The following is a 12,880-nucleotide window of genomic DNA, read 5'->3' on the forward strand; positions in this document are numbered from 1 at the left end:
AAGTATCAGTCAAGGTCTGACCAAGGGGGGCTCGACGCGTCGAGCCCTATAGTTTTTTCTAAAAAAACATTCGGCATGAGTTCGACGCGTCGAGAATGGTTCTCGACGCGTCGAGACCATCTGAAATTTCAAAAAAATGTTACGGCAAAAATTCGACGCGTTGAGGCTAACTCTCGACGCGTCGAAACAGATCAGAATGCATTTTCACAATGTTTTCAACTGTAAAACATGAAACTAACTCCCAACACGAAAACAACACTCAATAAGCAAAAATTCCACTCCAAAATCATGTTAACACAAAAACCTAGGCTCAAAAATTTTCCAAAAAAATTGTTTAGCATCACGTAATTTCAAATTAAAGCAAGTAACACCCTAATTCATATTCAATTTCTATCATGCGAAATAAACTAACAAAAATTAAAATGCAAGAAATTAAAAGGCTTGGGTTGCCTCCCAAGAAGCGCTCATTTAAGGTCATGAGCTTGACCCCTTTTTCACAATTCATCCCGGTTGATCCGTGAGGCTACCACCGTAACTAGCCTCATTGAAGTTCCCAACACAAGCTTTGTGTCCCAAAAGACATCCTTTTTCGACTTTCTCCATATGTGTAAAATTAGCATCTCCATCACGAGTCTTGCTACCCATCACATCGGCCCTATAACACTTTTCAACAACACGAGAATTAGGATCTTCAAGAACATTGAATGCCACTTTCTCTTCTCCAAAATCAAAGATCATTGATCCTTTCCGTGCATCAATTATTGCTCCCGTTGTGGCCAAGAAAGGTCTCCCCAATATGATTGGAGTATAGGGATCTTCTCGAATATCCATTACCACGAAGTCACAAGGCACAAAATACTTGTCAACACAAATGGGAACATCCTCAAGAATTCCAATAGGATTTTTGGTTGACCGGTCGGCAAATTGAAGTGTGAATTCGACCGGTTGTGGCTCTCCCAAATTGAGCTTCTTGCAAAGAGATAAAGGCATTATATTAACACTTGCTCCTAAATCACAAAGTGATCTATTGATGGTGGAACCACCAATAACACATGCAATTGTGAATCTTCCCGGATCTCTAAGCTTTGTAGGAAACTTTCCATCTTCACGTGTTAAGGCTCGGTACTCTTGTGTCATCGCAATCATTTCTTGATCACCAAACTTTCTCTTTTTAGATAGAATCTCTCTTAAAAACTTCCCATAAGAAGGTGTTTGGGTGAGCAAATCAAGCAATGGGATAGAGACTTTCAAATTTTCCACAATATCCAAGAATTTGGCCCATCTACTGTCTTTGGTTTGCCTTTGAAATTTTTGAGGGAATGGAAGTGGTGGCACATACTTTCTCTCGGGCTTCTCTTTTTCATCTTTTTCATGACTTTGAAGGCTCGCATTCAAAACAGGATGGTTAGCCTCTTCTTCCTCAAGTCTCTCTTCAATCTCAACATCAATGATTTTACTTGGCCTTGGTTTGTCAACCGGAAGCGGTGGTTCTTAAAGTTTCTTGCCACTTCTTGTTACAATGGCATTGACATGCTCCCTTGGATTCTCGGGACAAGCGGGCAACTTCCCGGTGACTTTGGTGCTAGAAGTTGAGGCTTGATTTGCTATTTGGTTCTCTAGCATCTTGTTATGAGCACTCAATTGGTCTAGCCTCTCCGTCACTTGTCTAAATCTTCCATCACTTTGCAATTGAGATTTCACCATCATTTCCATCATAGCTTCCCAATTCGGTGGAGGTGGAGCTTCCAAAGTAGGTAGTGGTGGACTTAGTTGAATAGTCAGAGCTTGGGGTTGAAATCCTTGAGTTGGCCTAAATTGTTGTGTAAGACCCCCTCTAAAATTTTGTTGACCTTGGAATCCCGGAGGTGGGTTTCTATTGCCATAATTTTGGGGATTTGCCGCCCCATTTGGGTTACTCCATGAGAAACCGGGATGGTTCCTTGAGGTATTAGGATTATAGGCTCCTTGAGGTTGAAAAGATTGCTGTGGCCTATTGTATCCCACCAAATTAATGTGTTCCATGGAAGATTGAGAGCTCGTGTCATCATTAAAGCATTCTCCCGAGTTGTGCCCTCCACCACAAAGATCACAAATCAACACTTGTCTTGTGGGAGTAGAAGGAGTAGAAACATAGCTCACATTTCGATTTTGAAGAGTGATTTGAGCTAGCTTCTGCACCATTGTTGCAACATTATCCACTTTAGCCGATAAAGCGGATATTTGCTCCACTTCATGAATACCTCCTCCCAATCTTTGTGAAGATCTATCGGAGTACCAAGTAGAACCGTTCATTGCAATTTTTTCTAACAATTCCTCGGCTTGAATAGGTTCCAAAACCGTGAATGAACCTCCCGAAGATGCAGCTACCAAAGTTCTTGAAGTGTCAAATAATCCCTCATAGAAAGCCATCATTAGATCCCAACTTTGTATACCATGATGTGGACATTATCTTCTTAAATCTTTAAATCTTTCCCAAGACTCGACTAAGGACTCATTCGGCAATTGCTTGAAGTTTTGGATTGCTCTTCTCATCCTTTGAGTCTTTGAGATTGGGTAGAACTTCTTCAAGAATTCCCGGTGAAGTTGGTCCCAACTGTCAAAATAATTAGCCGGAAAGGAAATGAGCCACCCGTGAGCTTTGTCCCTCACTGAAAATGGAAAAAGTCGGAGTTTGATCGCTTCAGTAGGAACTCCGTTCATCTTAAAAGTGCTACAAATCCGGAGGAATTTAGTAATATGAGCATTTGGATCTTCCCTGGGTGATCCTCCAAATTGATCCGATGCAACCATTTGAATTATCGCCGGTTTAATTTCAAAATTGTTGGCCTCTACGCCCGGAATGTTGATACTATCACGTTCTTCCAAGTCTGGTGCAATATAATCGGACATAGCTTTCCTAACCAGTGGGGGTTGATTAACTCCATTCCCATCACTGTTTCCATTTCCATTTCCATTGCCATTTCCATCTCCATTAAGATTTACATTGATATTTCCTTGAGCTTGTGCCATCTTTCGTTGCTTTCTAAGGTACTTTGCTCTCTTTTCAATTTCAAGGTCCAAAGGTAATAATCCTTCTTTCCCCAATGACCGTGTTTGCATGCAACAAGTACCTAAATCACAAGATCACAACTAAACAAAGCAAATTTGTTATGGGTAAGTAAAATTATAGAACAATAATGGATTAGACTCCTAGAATAAAACTTTCGCTAATGTCAATACTTAAACTCCACTTCCCCGGCAACGGCGCCAATTTGATTGTAGCATATTTTTATAACAATTCAAATACCCGGAGTATTCCGGGGTATCGATCCACAGGGAAGCGGGGCGTATCGAACACTAGTTACTAACATACTCTTATGAAGCTAATCCGAACGAAAATGGTGTTTGAACGGTTGCAAATATTGTAATAAAATAGAATAATGAAAGCTAGTTGATGAAAACAATATAGAGAGAGTGGGATTTCCGGGTTTAAGTGTTTAATTTCCTAATGCCAAACTAAGGTCAGATATGTAATTTGGGTTTTAACAAATGTGATTGATTGCATTCAAAAAGGGGAAGGAATTACTCCCATAATTCAAACCCACAATAAAGAACTAATCAAGAACAAGCAATCTAAATGAAATCCCTTAACAAATTTGCCCTCTCCCAAGGTGCAAAAGTCAAGTGCAAAAGTGAGTGCTCTAATATATGCCCTAACTCCCATTAAGACACAACTATAACAAGATACAAGTAATTTAGGCCTTTAATCACAAGCATCACATTAGAAATCACAATTGCATCATAAGTTATAAAACCCAAATATAAACATATCATTAAACATGAAGAACAAGGCAAATAGGATTCATAAACACCTATCACCCAAAAATCCCAAAATTACTTTAGCCAATCATGGCTAGGATAGAATTTAAAGCTCAAGTAATAAAGAGTTTACAAAGACTAAGAAAGTAAAGGAAATGAAAGGAAAGGAAATTCTCCCGAATATAGCTTTCCAAGCTTTCCTTCTTCCTCCCAAAGCCTTGATAACTCCTTGAGATGACAATCTTCTTCTCCAAAAGTGGTGGATCCCTCCTTCACTCTATTGAAGAGACAACACCTTTCACTCACTCCTATTTGTCTCCAAAAAAGTAGCTTAGGTCTAGGGTTTTGGAAAAATGAGCCTTATATAGTGGGAGCAAAAATAGGGGCAAAATAGGCAATTCCGCGCAGCAGAGTTCTGGACTGTCACATGATTCTCGATGCGTCGAGTCTTCGAATAATTTCCAAAAATTCCTAGGCATGGACTCGACGTGTCGAGTCTGAGGCTCGACGCGTCGAGCCTGGCTTTTGGCTCAATTCATCACGCATTGAAGTATTTTGTCACGACGGGCGGGATTCCAGACGCGTCCAGCTCTAAAATCAGCATTCTTCATTCATTTTTACTCCAAATCATGCCTTCAAACATCCCTTTGCTTTGCGTTTGATCTAAAATGGCTTCAAAATAATAACAAACGCCTTAAAAGCACCAAATTCAAATAATAAATCATGTCTACACTAGAAAGCAAAGAAACATGAATTGGAGATAGCAATATAGTACATTTAAGCTCAAAAGTTGATCTAAAACACTTAGAAAAATATGCACAAATGAGGTCATATCATTGGAGGAGTGTCAGACTGCCTTCGAAGGTCTCGAGACATGCTTTCCTCTCCGCTACTGTCCAAACCGGTGGAGGGTGAGACATTGTTTCTTTACTTGGTCTCCTCTCAGTAGGTTGTTAGCTTGGTGCTAGTTCGAGAGGAAGAGAATGTTCAACAACCCATATACTATGTGAGTAGGGCCCTGAAAGCTGCCGAGGTTCGCTACTCGCTACTTGAAAAGGTGGTCTATGGCTGGAGTCTTGAGGAATCCAACCTCCTTCGGTCGATTGGTCAAGTGGGCAGTCGAGCTTACCCAATATGGATTTGAGTACCAACCACGACCCGCCATCAAAGCCCAAATATTGGCAGACTTCATAGTGGAATGCACGACACAAAACTTAAAGGACGACTCTACGACCATTCCCGAGTCCGAGGGGTGGTGGGAGATGCATGCTGATGGTGCATCAAGTTAGAAACACCATGGAGGGGGAGTAATGTTAAGTACCCAAAATGATTCCGACTATACTATACTTTGGAGTACCAGTTCAAAACTTCCAACAATGAAGCTGAATATGATGTTGTCCTCGGTGGACTAAGAGTGGCTAAAGCTTTAGGAGCCGAGAAGCTTCGCATTCGGGCCGACTCACATCTGGTGGTCGAGCAAGTGAAAGGATCTTATGAGACTAAAGGATAAAGAATGGTGTAGTATAAGGAAGTGACTAAGGGACTCTTAAAGGAGTTCCAAGCTTATGAGATTGACCACGTTCCTAGAGCAGAAAACTCAGAGGCAGATGTTCTGTCCAAGATAAAGTTGGGAAGATCACTAGAATATTTAGTGTGCATATGTCGGAAAGAGATAGTGGAACGACTAAGCATAGAGACTCGGGATAAGGTTGTGGAAAATGTAAATGTGATAGGTCGGCCGGGACGAAATCAAGAAGAAAGTAATAGTGAAGAAGGGAGTTACTCTAGAAGCGTAGGTATTGGCCGACCTTATCATGTACAAGGTCAAGGTCGAGCTGCTCGATGATCCTATAGAAGCAGCTAGAATAAAAAAATGGCACCGTCCTATGTCGTGCAGGACGGAAGGTTATACAAAAGGTCCTTTGGGGGACCCCTACTGTTTTGCCTATTTCTGCTCGATGCGGAAAAAGTAATGGAAAAAGCACACTCAGGGATTTGCTCGGCTCATCAAGGAGTTCATACTTTGGCACGAAAGTTAGTATTGCAAGGGTATTATTGACCAACCATGGTCAGAGACTGCATCCTAAAGGTGGCAAGGTGCCTTGTTTGTCAAGCCTTCGCTCGGAAAGAAACAACGCCGACTTCCTTCTACACGCCGGTCACAACTGCTATTCCCTTTGCAAGATGGGGCATTGATTTATTAGGCCCACTGCCAATTGCACCAGGGCGGCACATGTTCTGTATAATAGCCGTTGATTACTTCACTAAATGGGTTGAGGCGGAGCCATTAGTCACGATCACTGAGTATTAGTGCCGGAAATTCCTTTGGAAAAATATAATTTGTCGGTTTGGTATACCCGAGCATTTGATAAGTGATAATGGTCGGCAATTTGATTGTCGGCCCTTTACCGAGTTCTGTGAGCAGTTCGGGATCCGACACACCAAGGTATCCGTAGGCAATCCCCAGGCAAACAGACAAGTAGAGAATGTGAGTCGAACTATTGTGGATGGTATACGGAAGAAGCTACGTGACCTTAAAGGATGTTGGGTGAGTGAGTTAGAACGAGTGCTATGGGCTTACCGCACGAGTCCAAGAAAAGTGACTAGAGAAACCCCTTTTCCTTGACATATGGGTTTGAGGCAAAGGTACCAATTGAGGTGCTCGAACCTAGTGACCGAGTTACGCGGTACACCAATGAAGCGAATGAAGAAAGTATGATGATAGAAAAGAACTTCCTTGAAGAGAGAAGAGAGGTAGCTTGACGTTGGATGACCGAGTACCAGAGGTCGATAAAGAGATACCAGGACAAGCGTGCTACCTTGCTTTTTCCTTGAAGGGTACTTAGTACCCAAAAGTCGGACCGCTAGCCAGCCTAATGAATGCAGAAAATTCGCGAAGAAATGGGAAAGACCTTATCGCATAGCCGCAATTGTTTAGCCAGGGACATACAGACTGGAAACAATGAGAGGTTGACTGGTAGAGAGGATCTAGAACTCGTATCACCTCAAGAAATTCTATCAGTAAGGGGTGAAAAGTCCGAGCTATTGTAATGGCTGAAAAGTCTAAGCTATTGTAAAGACTGGAAAGTCTAAAATTTAGGGTAGGCTGTAAAGTCTGCCCATTTTTAGGTCGAAAGACCCATAGCTAGTTAGTGGCCGAAAGGTCTATTATACTTAGCAGCTGAAAAGCTTATCTCATGTAATGGTTGAAAAGCCTAATAGTTCGATTATTTTTAGAAATAAAAATATCTATTCTGAATTATCTCCTAGTGTAAAAAGGCGAAAGCTCGGTGGTCCGCCAGCCTTCAAGTGGCGCGAGTTCAAACAAAGTCGGGTGGTCTGCCAGCCTCCAAGTGGCGCGGGTTCTTTAAGACGAAAGTTGGGTGGTCCGCCAGCCTCCAAATGGCGCGGGTTCTTTAAGAAGAAAGTTGGGTGGTCCGCCAGCCTCCAAATGGCACGGTTTCTTTAAGACGAAAGACGGGTGGTCCGCCAACCTCCAAATGGCGTGAGTTCTTTAAGACGAAAGTCGGGTGGTCCGCCAGCCTCCAAATGGCGCGGGTTCTTTAAGACGAAAGTCGGGTTGTCCGCCAGCCTTCAAATGGCACAGGTTCTTTAAGGCGAAAGCCGGATGGCCAGCCAACCTCCAAATGGCGCGAGTTATAATAAATGGTTGGGAAATCGACACTGGGGAAAAACGCATGAAGGAAAGAAGAACGAGCTATGACAGAAGGAGGAGAAAAGGAAAAATCTAAAGTTTGAAGTCCAAAGAAGCTAAAAGGAATTTGAGTGTGGGAGTTCTACCAACTCGTGAGGGCATCGCAAGACCCGACTCTAGAACTAAACTTAGCCTCATAACGCATGAAATACGCATGAACCTCGGAGATCAGGACCTGAAAACTCAAGAACAGTCTGAGTCTAAAACAAAGGCGCTTTGCCGAGTGACCATATACAAGTTTTGAGACATGGATCAAATTTGAAGCAAAAGATTCTAAAGGGATTGAAGGGTCCGAGATAAGACTTAGTCAATTTCGTGAATAATGATTTGTGAGCCAATGGCCATAAGGGAGTGGATGCTGAAAATGCCTGAGCAAGGTTAGCTCGGCGATGCGATTGTTGTACTTAGCAGAAAATCGAAGCATGAAAAAAAAGGCAAAACAAGGAAAGCGAAAGAGTTATTCATTCAATATAAAAAAAAAACCCTATCTCTAGTACAAGGCGAATAAAAGCGGAAAGCAAAAGCAGCCATAAATTTTAGGCTTCAAACTAAGAGATATCGTCCGTCTCCACCTCTGTTGGTCCAGTAGGCGGATTACGCTCGGAGTCCTTGAGCGTTGGCAGTTCAGTTGAAGAACAGCTGATGGGTCTTCCTCTTCAGTGGCGATCGCGTCCCCTTAGCCGTCCTCAGCAAGAGTCGGAACCGGGTCACAATCCATCCCAGCCACGGAATTCAAGTTGGCTGATGAGTTCAGATACGCGCTATCTATCGGAATCTCACCGCCAGTTGTATCCGCCGAGGCATTTAGAGTTATTCCTCAGCCCCCTGGTCATCATCGGGGGTAGCTGGGTTTAGAAGGCCCCAAGCAGTCGGAGAGAAGGTAGTGTCCCTGGCCTTGAGTTGGTCGAAGATTTCCTTCTAGGCATCCTGGTACCCCAAGCCGTAGTCAGCCTCACCGAGGTCGAGCAGGAACTGCTTCCCGACCTCACCCTCCAACCACTTATCCACCATGGTCCGAGCATGTATATCGGCGTGGGCCATGGCTTCCTCATGAAAGTCTTCCGACTCCTTAAATTCTGCCAGCGCATCCTCCCGGGTCGACTTTAGCTCCTCCGTCAGCTTCTTCGCCTTCTCCCATCCTTCAGTCGAGCTGGCGCTCAATTTGGCTACTTTAGCCTTCAGAGTCTTCACTTCCTTGGAGTGAGTCGCCTTGGCAGACTTCACCAGCTCAGAGTCTTTGGATAGAGCCTTGACAGCGCCATGAAGCCCAACATGAAATTGTTGAGCTTGAAAGAACGACAAGTGTAAGAGCTCAGACTTGAAAGGGCAGAAATCTGCGAGTAAGAAATACTACAAGAGAAATCGCGATTCGCGACAGAAAATCATGACGGAATAATTTCTGTCGCGATATCGCGACGGAATTAAATTCCGTCGCAAATTAACGACAAAATTGCGACGGAAAATAATTCCGTCGCGAATTGTGGCGCAAATAAAAAATAAAACCCGGGGAAACTTGGCGGCTAAAAATCCGCGACCGAATTTATTTCTGTCACGAAATGGGAATAAAATGACAACGGATTTAATTTCCATCGCGAAATAGCGATGGAAATCGCGACGGAATTTATTCCCTTGTTAAAAGAAATAAATTATATGAAAATGCATAAATATTGTGACAAGATATATTCTGTCGCAAATTTGTTTCAATTTTTTTTTTAAAATCAAAGCATGTTAAATAAAAATTAAAAATTAAAATGTAAAGCCCCTTAGCCTTAATTTAAGTTTCAAGTTTCGCCGTTGCCCACACCATCGCCAAACACATCCGAGACTAGCTAGCCGCACGCCACACCGTCGCCCACACCATCGCCAAATTCGCCCAGCCGCGCCCTCGCTCAGTTCGCCCACCGTCGACCCAGCCGTGCCGTCGCCCAGTTCACCCATCGCCTTTGCCCAGCAACCGTCGCTCACCTCTCGCCTCCATCGTCTTCTCTGCTCGTCCATCGTCTTCTTGCCTCCATCTCTCGCCGCCGCTCGCTGCTATCGTCGTTCGCTAGCCGTCGCCGGTTGCCGCAAGCTCGCCGGTTGCCGCCTCAAGATCTTTGGACCGAGGTAATTTATATAACAATCATATTTTTATATTTATTTACTAGATATACGTATGTATATATCTATCCGCCACACCGGTGGCCGGTCGCTGCCTTACCGGTCAGAAGGACAACAGGAGTCCTCGTTGGTTCCGAATCTCAATCTCAGGTTGGTGGCTAATTTTTTTTTGCCCTAATTTCTCTAATTTTATTTTTGCCCTAATTTTATTTATATGATTATTATGAAGCTTTTATATGAACTTTAAAAATCATTACATACAAAGTGTATATAACATTAGGGTGTCTAACATAGAATATGGGCTCATTCATGAGGAATGGACTATCCAATTAAATATTAATTCAATTAATATAAGGCATGGTCCTTCAAAGATTGGGCCATTGAATATTTAATTTACTATAAGGAATAAAATATCCAAATGGAAAAGCCCTTACAAGAATAAATCAAGGAATTGGGTCTTCTTATTAATTAAATCAATTAGAGCATAGAATATATCTCTATTTAAAGAAACAGAGTCCAATTAATAAAATTAACCACACGGTAGAAATAATTACCGGGGTTCAAGGCTTGAATTAAATCCGGGGTATCACACTCTACCCCCCTTAAAAGGAGCTTCGTCCTCGAAGCTCAAAGCCTATTGGAAACGGAATTATGTCAACAAAGTAAAGGTTAAGAGCGCTCTATGGCGCAAAGATGATAACAAGCAAATGCGGATTCATGAAGAAGGATTGGATGCCAAAAGATGAGTTCGAAAATGGATTAGGAAAACCAAGCCAACGAATATGTTGGGAAAGAATTCTATTCATAACTCTAAGACTTCAATCTAGCTAATGCCAAACACTAAACTACCCAATCCTAAGCGAGAGAAATAACACACAACCTAAAAAGAATTCTACCTAAAGCTTAAACTTGCCTACCTTGATCAAACAAAGCTAGAAATGCTTTCTCATCTCATCCTCCAACTCCTAGGTCGCTCCCTTGGCCTCATGGTTGGATCACACCACCTTCACCAATCATTACTGCTTTTTGGTGCGCTTCTTTTGACTGGGTGACAAAATTCTCACCGGCTTCTCTTCATAAGGTAGAGTACCTTCAAAGGTTATGACTTCAAGCTAGATATCACGAAGCGCATCATGCACATATTTCTTCAGCAGCAACATGCGAAACGCATCATGCATCTAGTCTAACTTGGTTGTCATATGACTGCTATCGGTCATTGGCGGCTTTCATTCTTTCTCGGATCAACTCAACTTTTCCGATGACACTTGCAGACACTACGGTCCTACGGTTACCCTATTTACCAAATCTTCCCAACCGAATAGGCTGTTATGCTTCTTTGCATTGACCTTCTGACAGCTTAGGCATTTACTTGCGAAATCTACCACCTCTTTCGCTATGCTCGGCTACCAAAATGGTTTCATGACATCTTTGCCGTCAACAAAACTTACTCTTATCTTATTTAATTTTGCATCTTCAGATTGTCCACTCTTGATCACGGCAAGCGGAGATGGCACAACTCCCATGCCATATAACCTAATCTCGGCACTAACCTGACCTTGGTCCTTCACATCAAGATTCAATCTTTGGAAAATCCTTGTGTAGAAATGAGGTTGAAAAGACAAAGAGGATTTCTCAAGCAAGGGAATATCAAGTTCTTTAAAGAAAAAGAAAAGAAAAGAACTTGGCTTCAAAAAAAGATAGGGACGAGGTTTGAAAATGCATAAATGGTTTTCCAATGATAGGATATTCAGTTTATTCAAGAAAAAGAAAGAAATTAGGTTCCAAGAAGAGTTAGGAATGAGGTCTAGAAAGACAGAATGATTTTTCAACGATAGGGTATTCAATTCTCCAAGGAAAAGAAATAAATTCAGTCTCGAGAGGAGATAGGAATAAGATTTAGAATAGGTAGAAGGGATTTCTTAACGAAAGGATAATTGGGATTCCAAGGAACAAAGAAGAATTCAGCTTTAAGAAGGATAATGAGTCTCTCAACTCCAAGCGATTTCCTCAGCCTAACGATTTGATCGCGACACTTGGATCAATTAACGGGTCTTGACCTTGCTTTCCACGCGACTTGAATATAAAATTCTCATAAGCTTCACTTCATAAGCTATGCCCCGCCCATCCTTATCACTACCAGGGAAGCTGAAGGCGATGAACCACAAATATCCTTCTTCAACACGCTCTAAGTTCTTGCTCAATTAACTTTCAACTAACGACACTAACTCCCAACTTTACCTTAGGTGTAATGTCAACATCTACACCATCCCATAACGGATGCAAAGGTTACCGAATCACTGATCGATACAGATGAGAGGTTCTTGGGGAAGTTCATGAAAAGGGTAGGATCAATTAGGAAGGCGTCACTTGACCATGAAAGAAGATCTGCCTATGATTATCGGTGACCTTAGGAACTGAGTTCACTTCCTTGCACTTTAAAACATTGAAGTCTTAGCATCAATGCAACGTGTGCACCTTCATTTGCGTCAAGAATTCTTGCTCTTCTGATCGTGCAAATTCTTATAAGGAATCCTTGCGTACTTGACTAGCAATCATCATTGTAGAATGGTTCGATCAAGTCTTAATGTTCATCTTGTGATCCTTGCAGGTTAATATTGTGAATTATCAGCTCGCCTTTCCGGTCTTCAATAGATCTTCTTGCTGGTCATCCGGGGGTAGTGGAATGCAACTCTCAACTTTAATCTCGCGCCTAATGCGATCAATGGTACTTTCCAATGCAGGGTATAAGCTAAACTTCTCTTAGGATCAACATCTTGGAATGCTCCATGGAAATTTGCTACATGGTCCTCAAGTGTGTTTGCTCAATTGCTTAGTAGACCACATCTTGTTGGCGATCACTAGTCTTGAGATCTTCATAGACCAATTGAGTATAAGCCGACTTGTCCTTCCTTATCTTGGTTAACGGCCAGTCTTCTACGGGAATCCATTGACGCACAATCCAACTCCACGCGGAAGATCCAATGATTGAGCTAGTCTTTAGGTTTACTTCGGCCAGTTTTAGTTTGTTTTTTTTTTTTACGATTCGGTCTTCTACTACTCCTTGCTTCTTTCTTGCCACCGAGGTTCCATCCTTAAGTCCTTACATGAGATATCTGTTAGGAACATCATGTAATAGGTTTTGATGATACCAACTGTTAAGTAGAAATCCCCAAGTCTCGACACATAGGCAAAACGTTGTAAGTTCGACAAGTAAACCAAGAGCGAAAATACAACCGGGTAACTTTGAGCTCAACTCGGAAAATATTT

General features: G+C 42.3%; 1 protein-coding gene across 1 annotated transcript; it reads right to left on the minus strand.

Moving 5' to 3' along the window:
- Positions 1 to 501: 501 nt before the first annotated feature.
- On the minus strand, positions 502 to 2,409 carry LOC116029670. The gene is made up of 2 exons (XM_031271718.1): positions 1,519 to 2,409; positions 502 to 1,437 (listed from the first exon to the last, which is right to left on the minus strand). The coding sequence occupies exons 1-2, from the start codon at positions 2,407 to 2,409 to the stop codon at positions 502 to 504; spliced, it is 1,827 nt and encodes a 608-aa protein (XP_031127578.1).
- Positions 2,410 to 12,880: the final 10,471 nt, after the last annotated feature.

The sequence above is a fragment of the Ipomoea triloba genome, chromosome 9 (assembly GCF_003576645.1).
Source record: "Ipomoea triloba cultivar NCNSP0323 chromosome 9, ASM357664v1".
Lineage (NCBI taxonomy): Eukaryota > Viridiplantae > Streptophyta > Magnoliopsida > Solanales > Convolvulaceae > Ipomoea > Ipomoea triloba.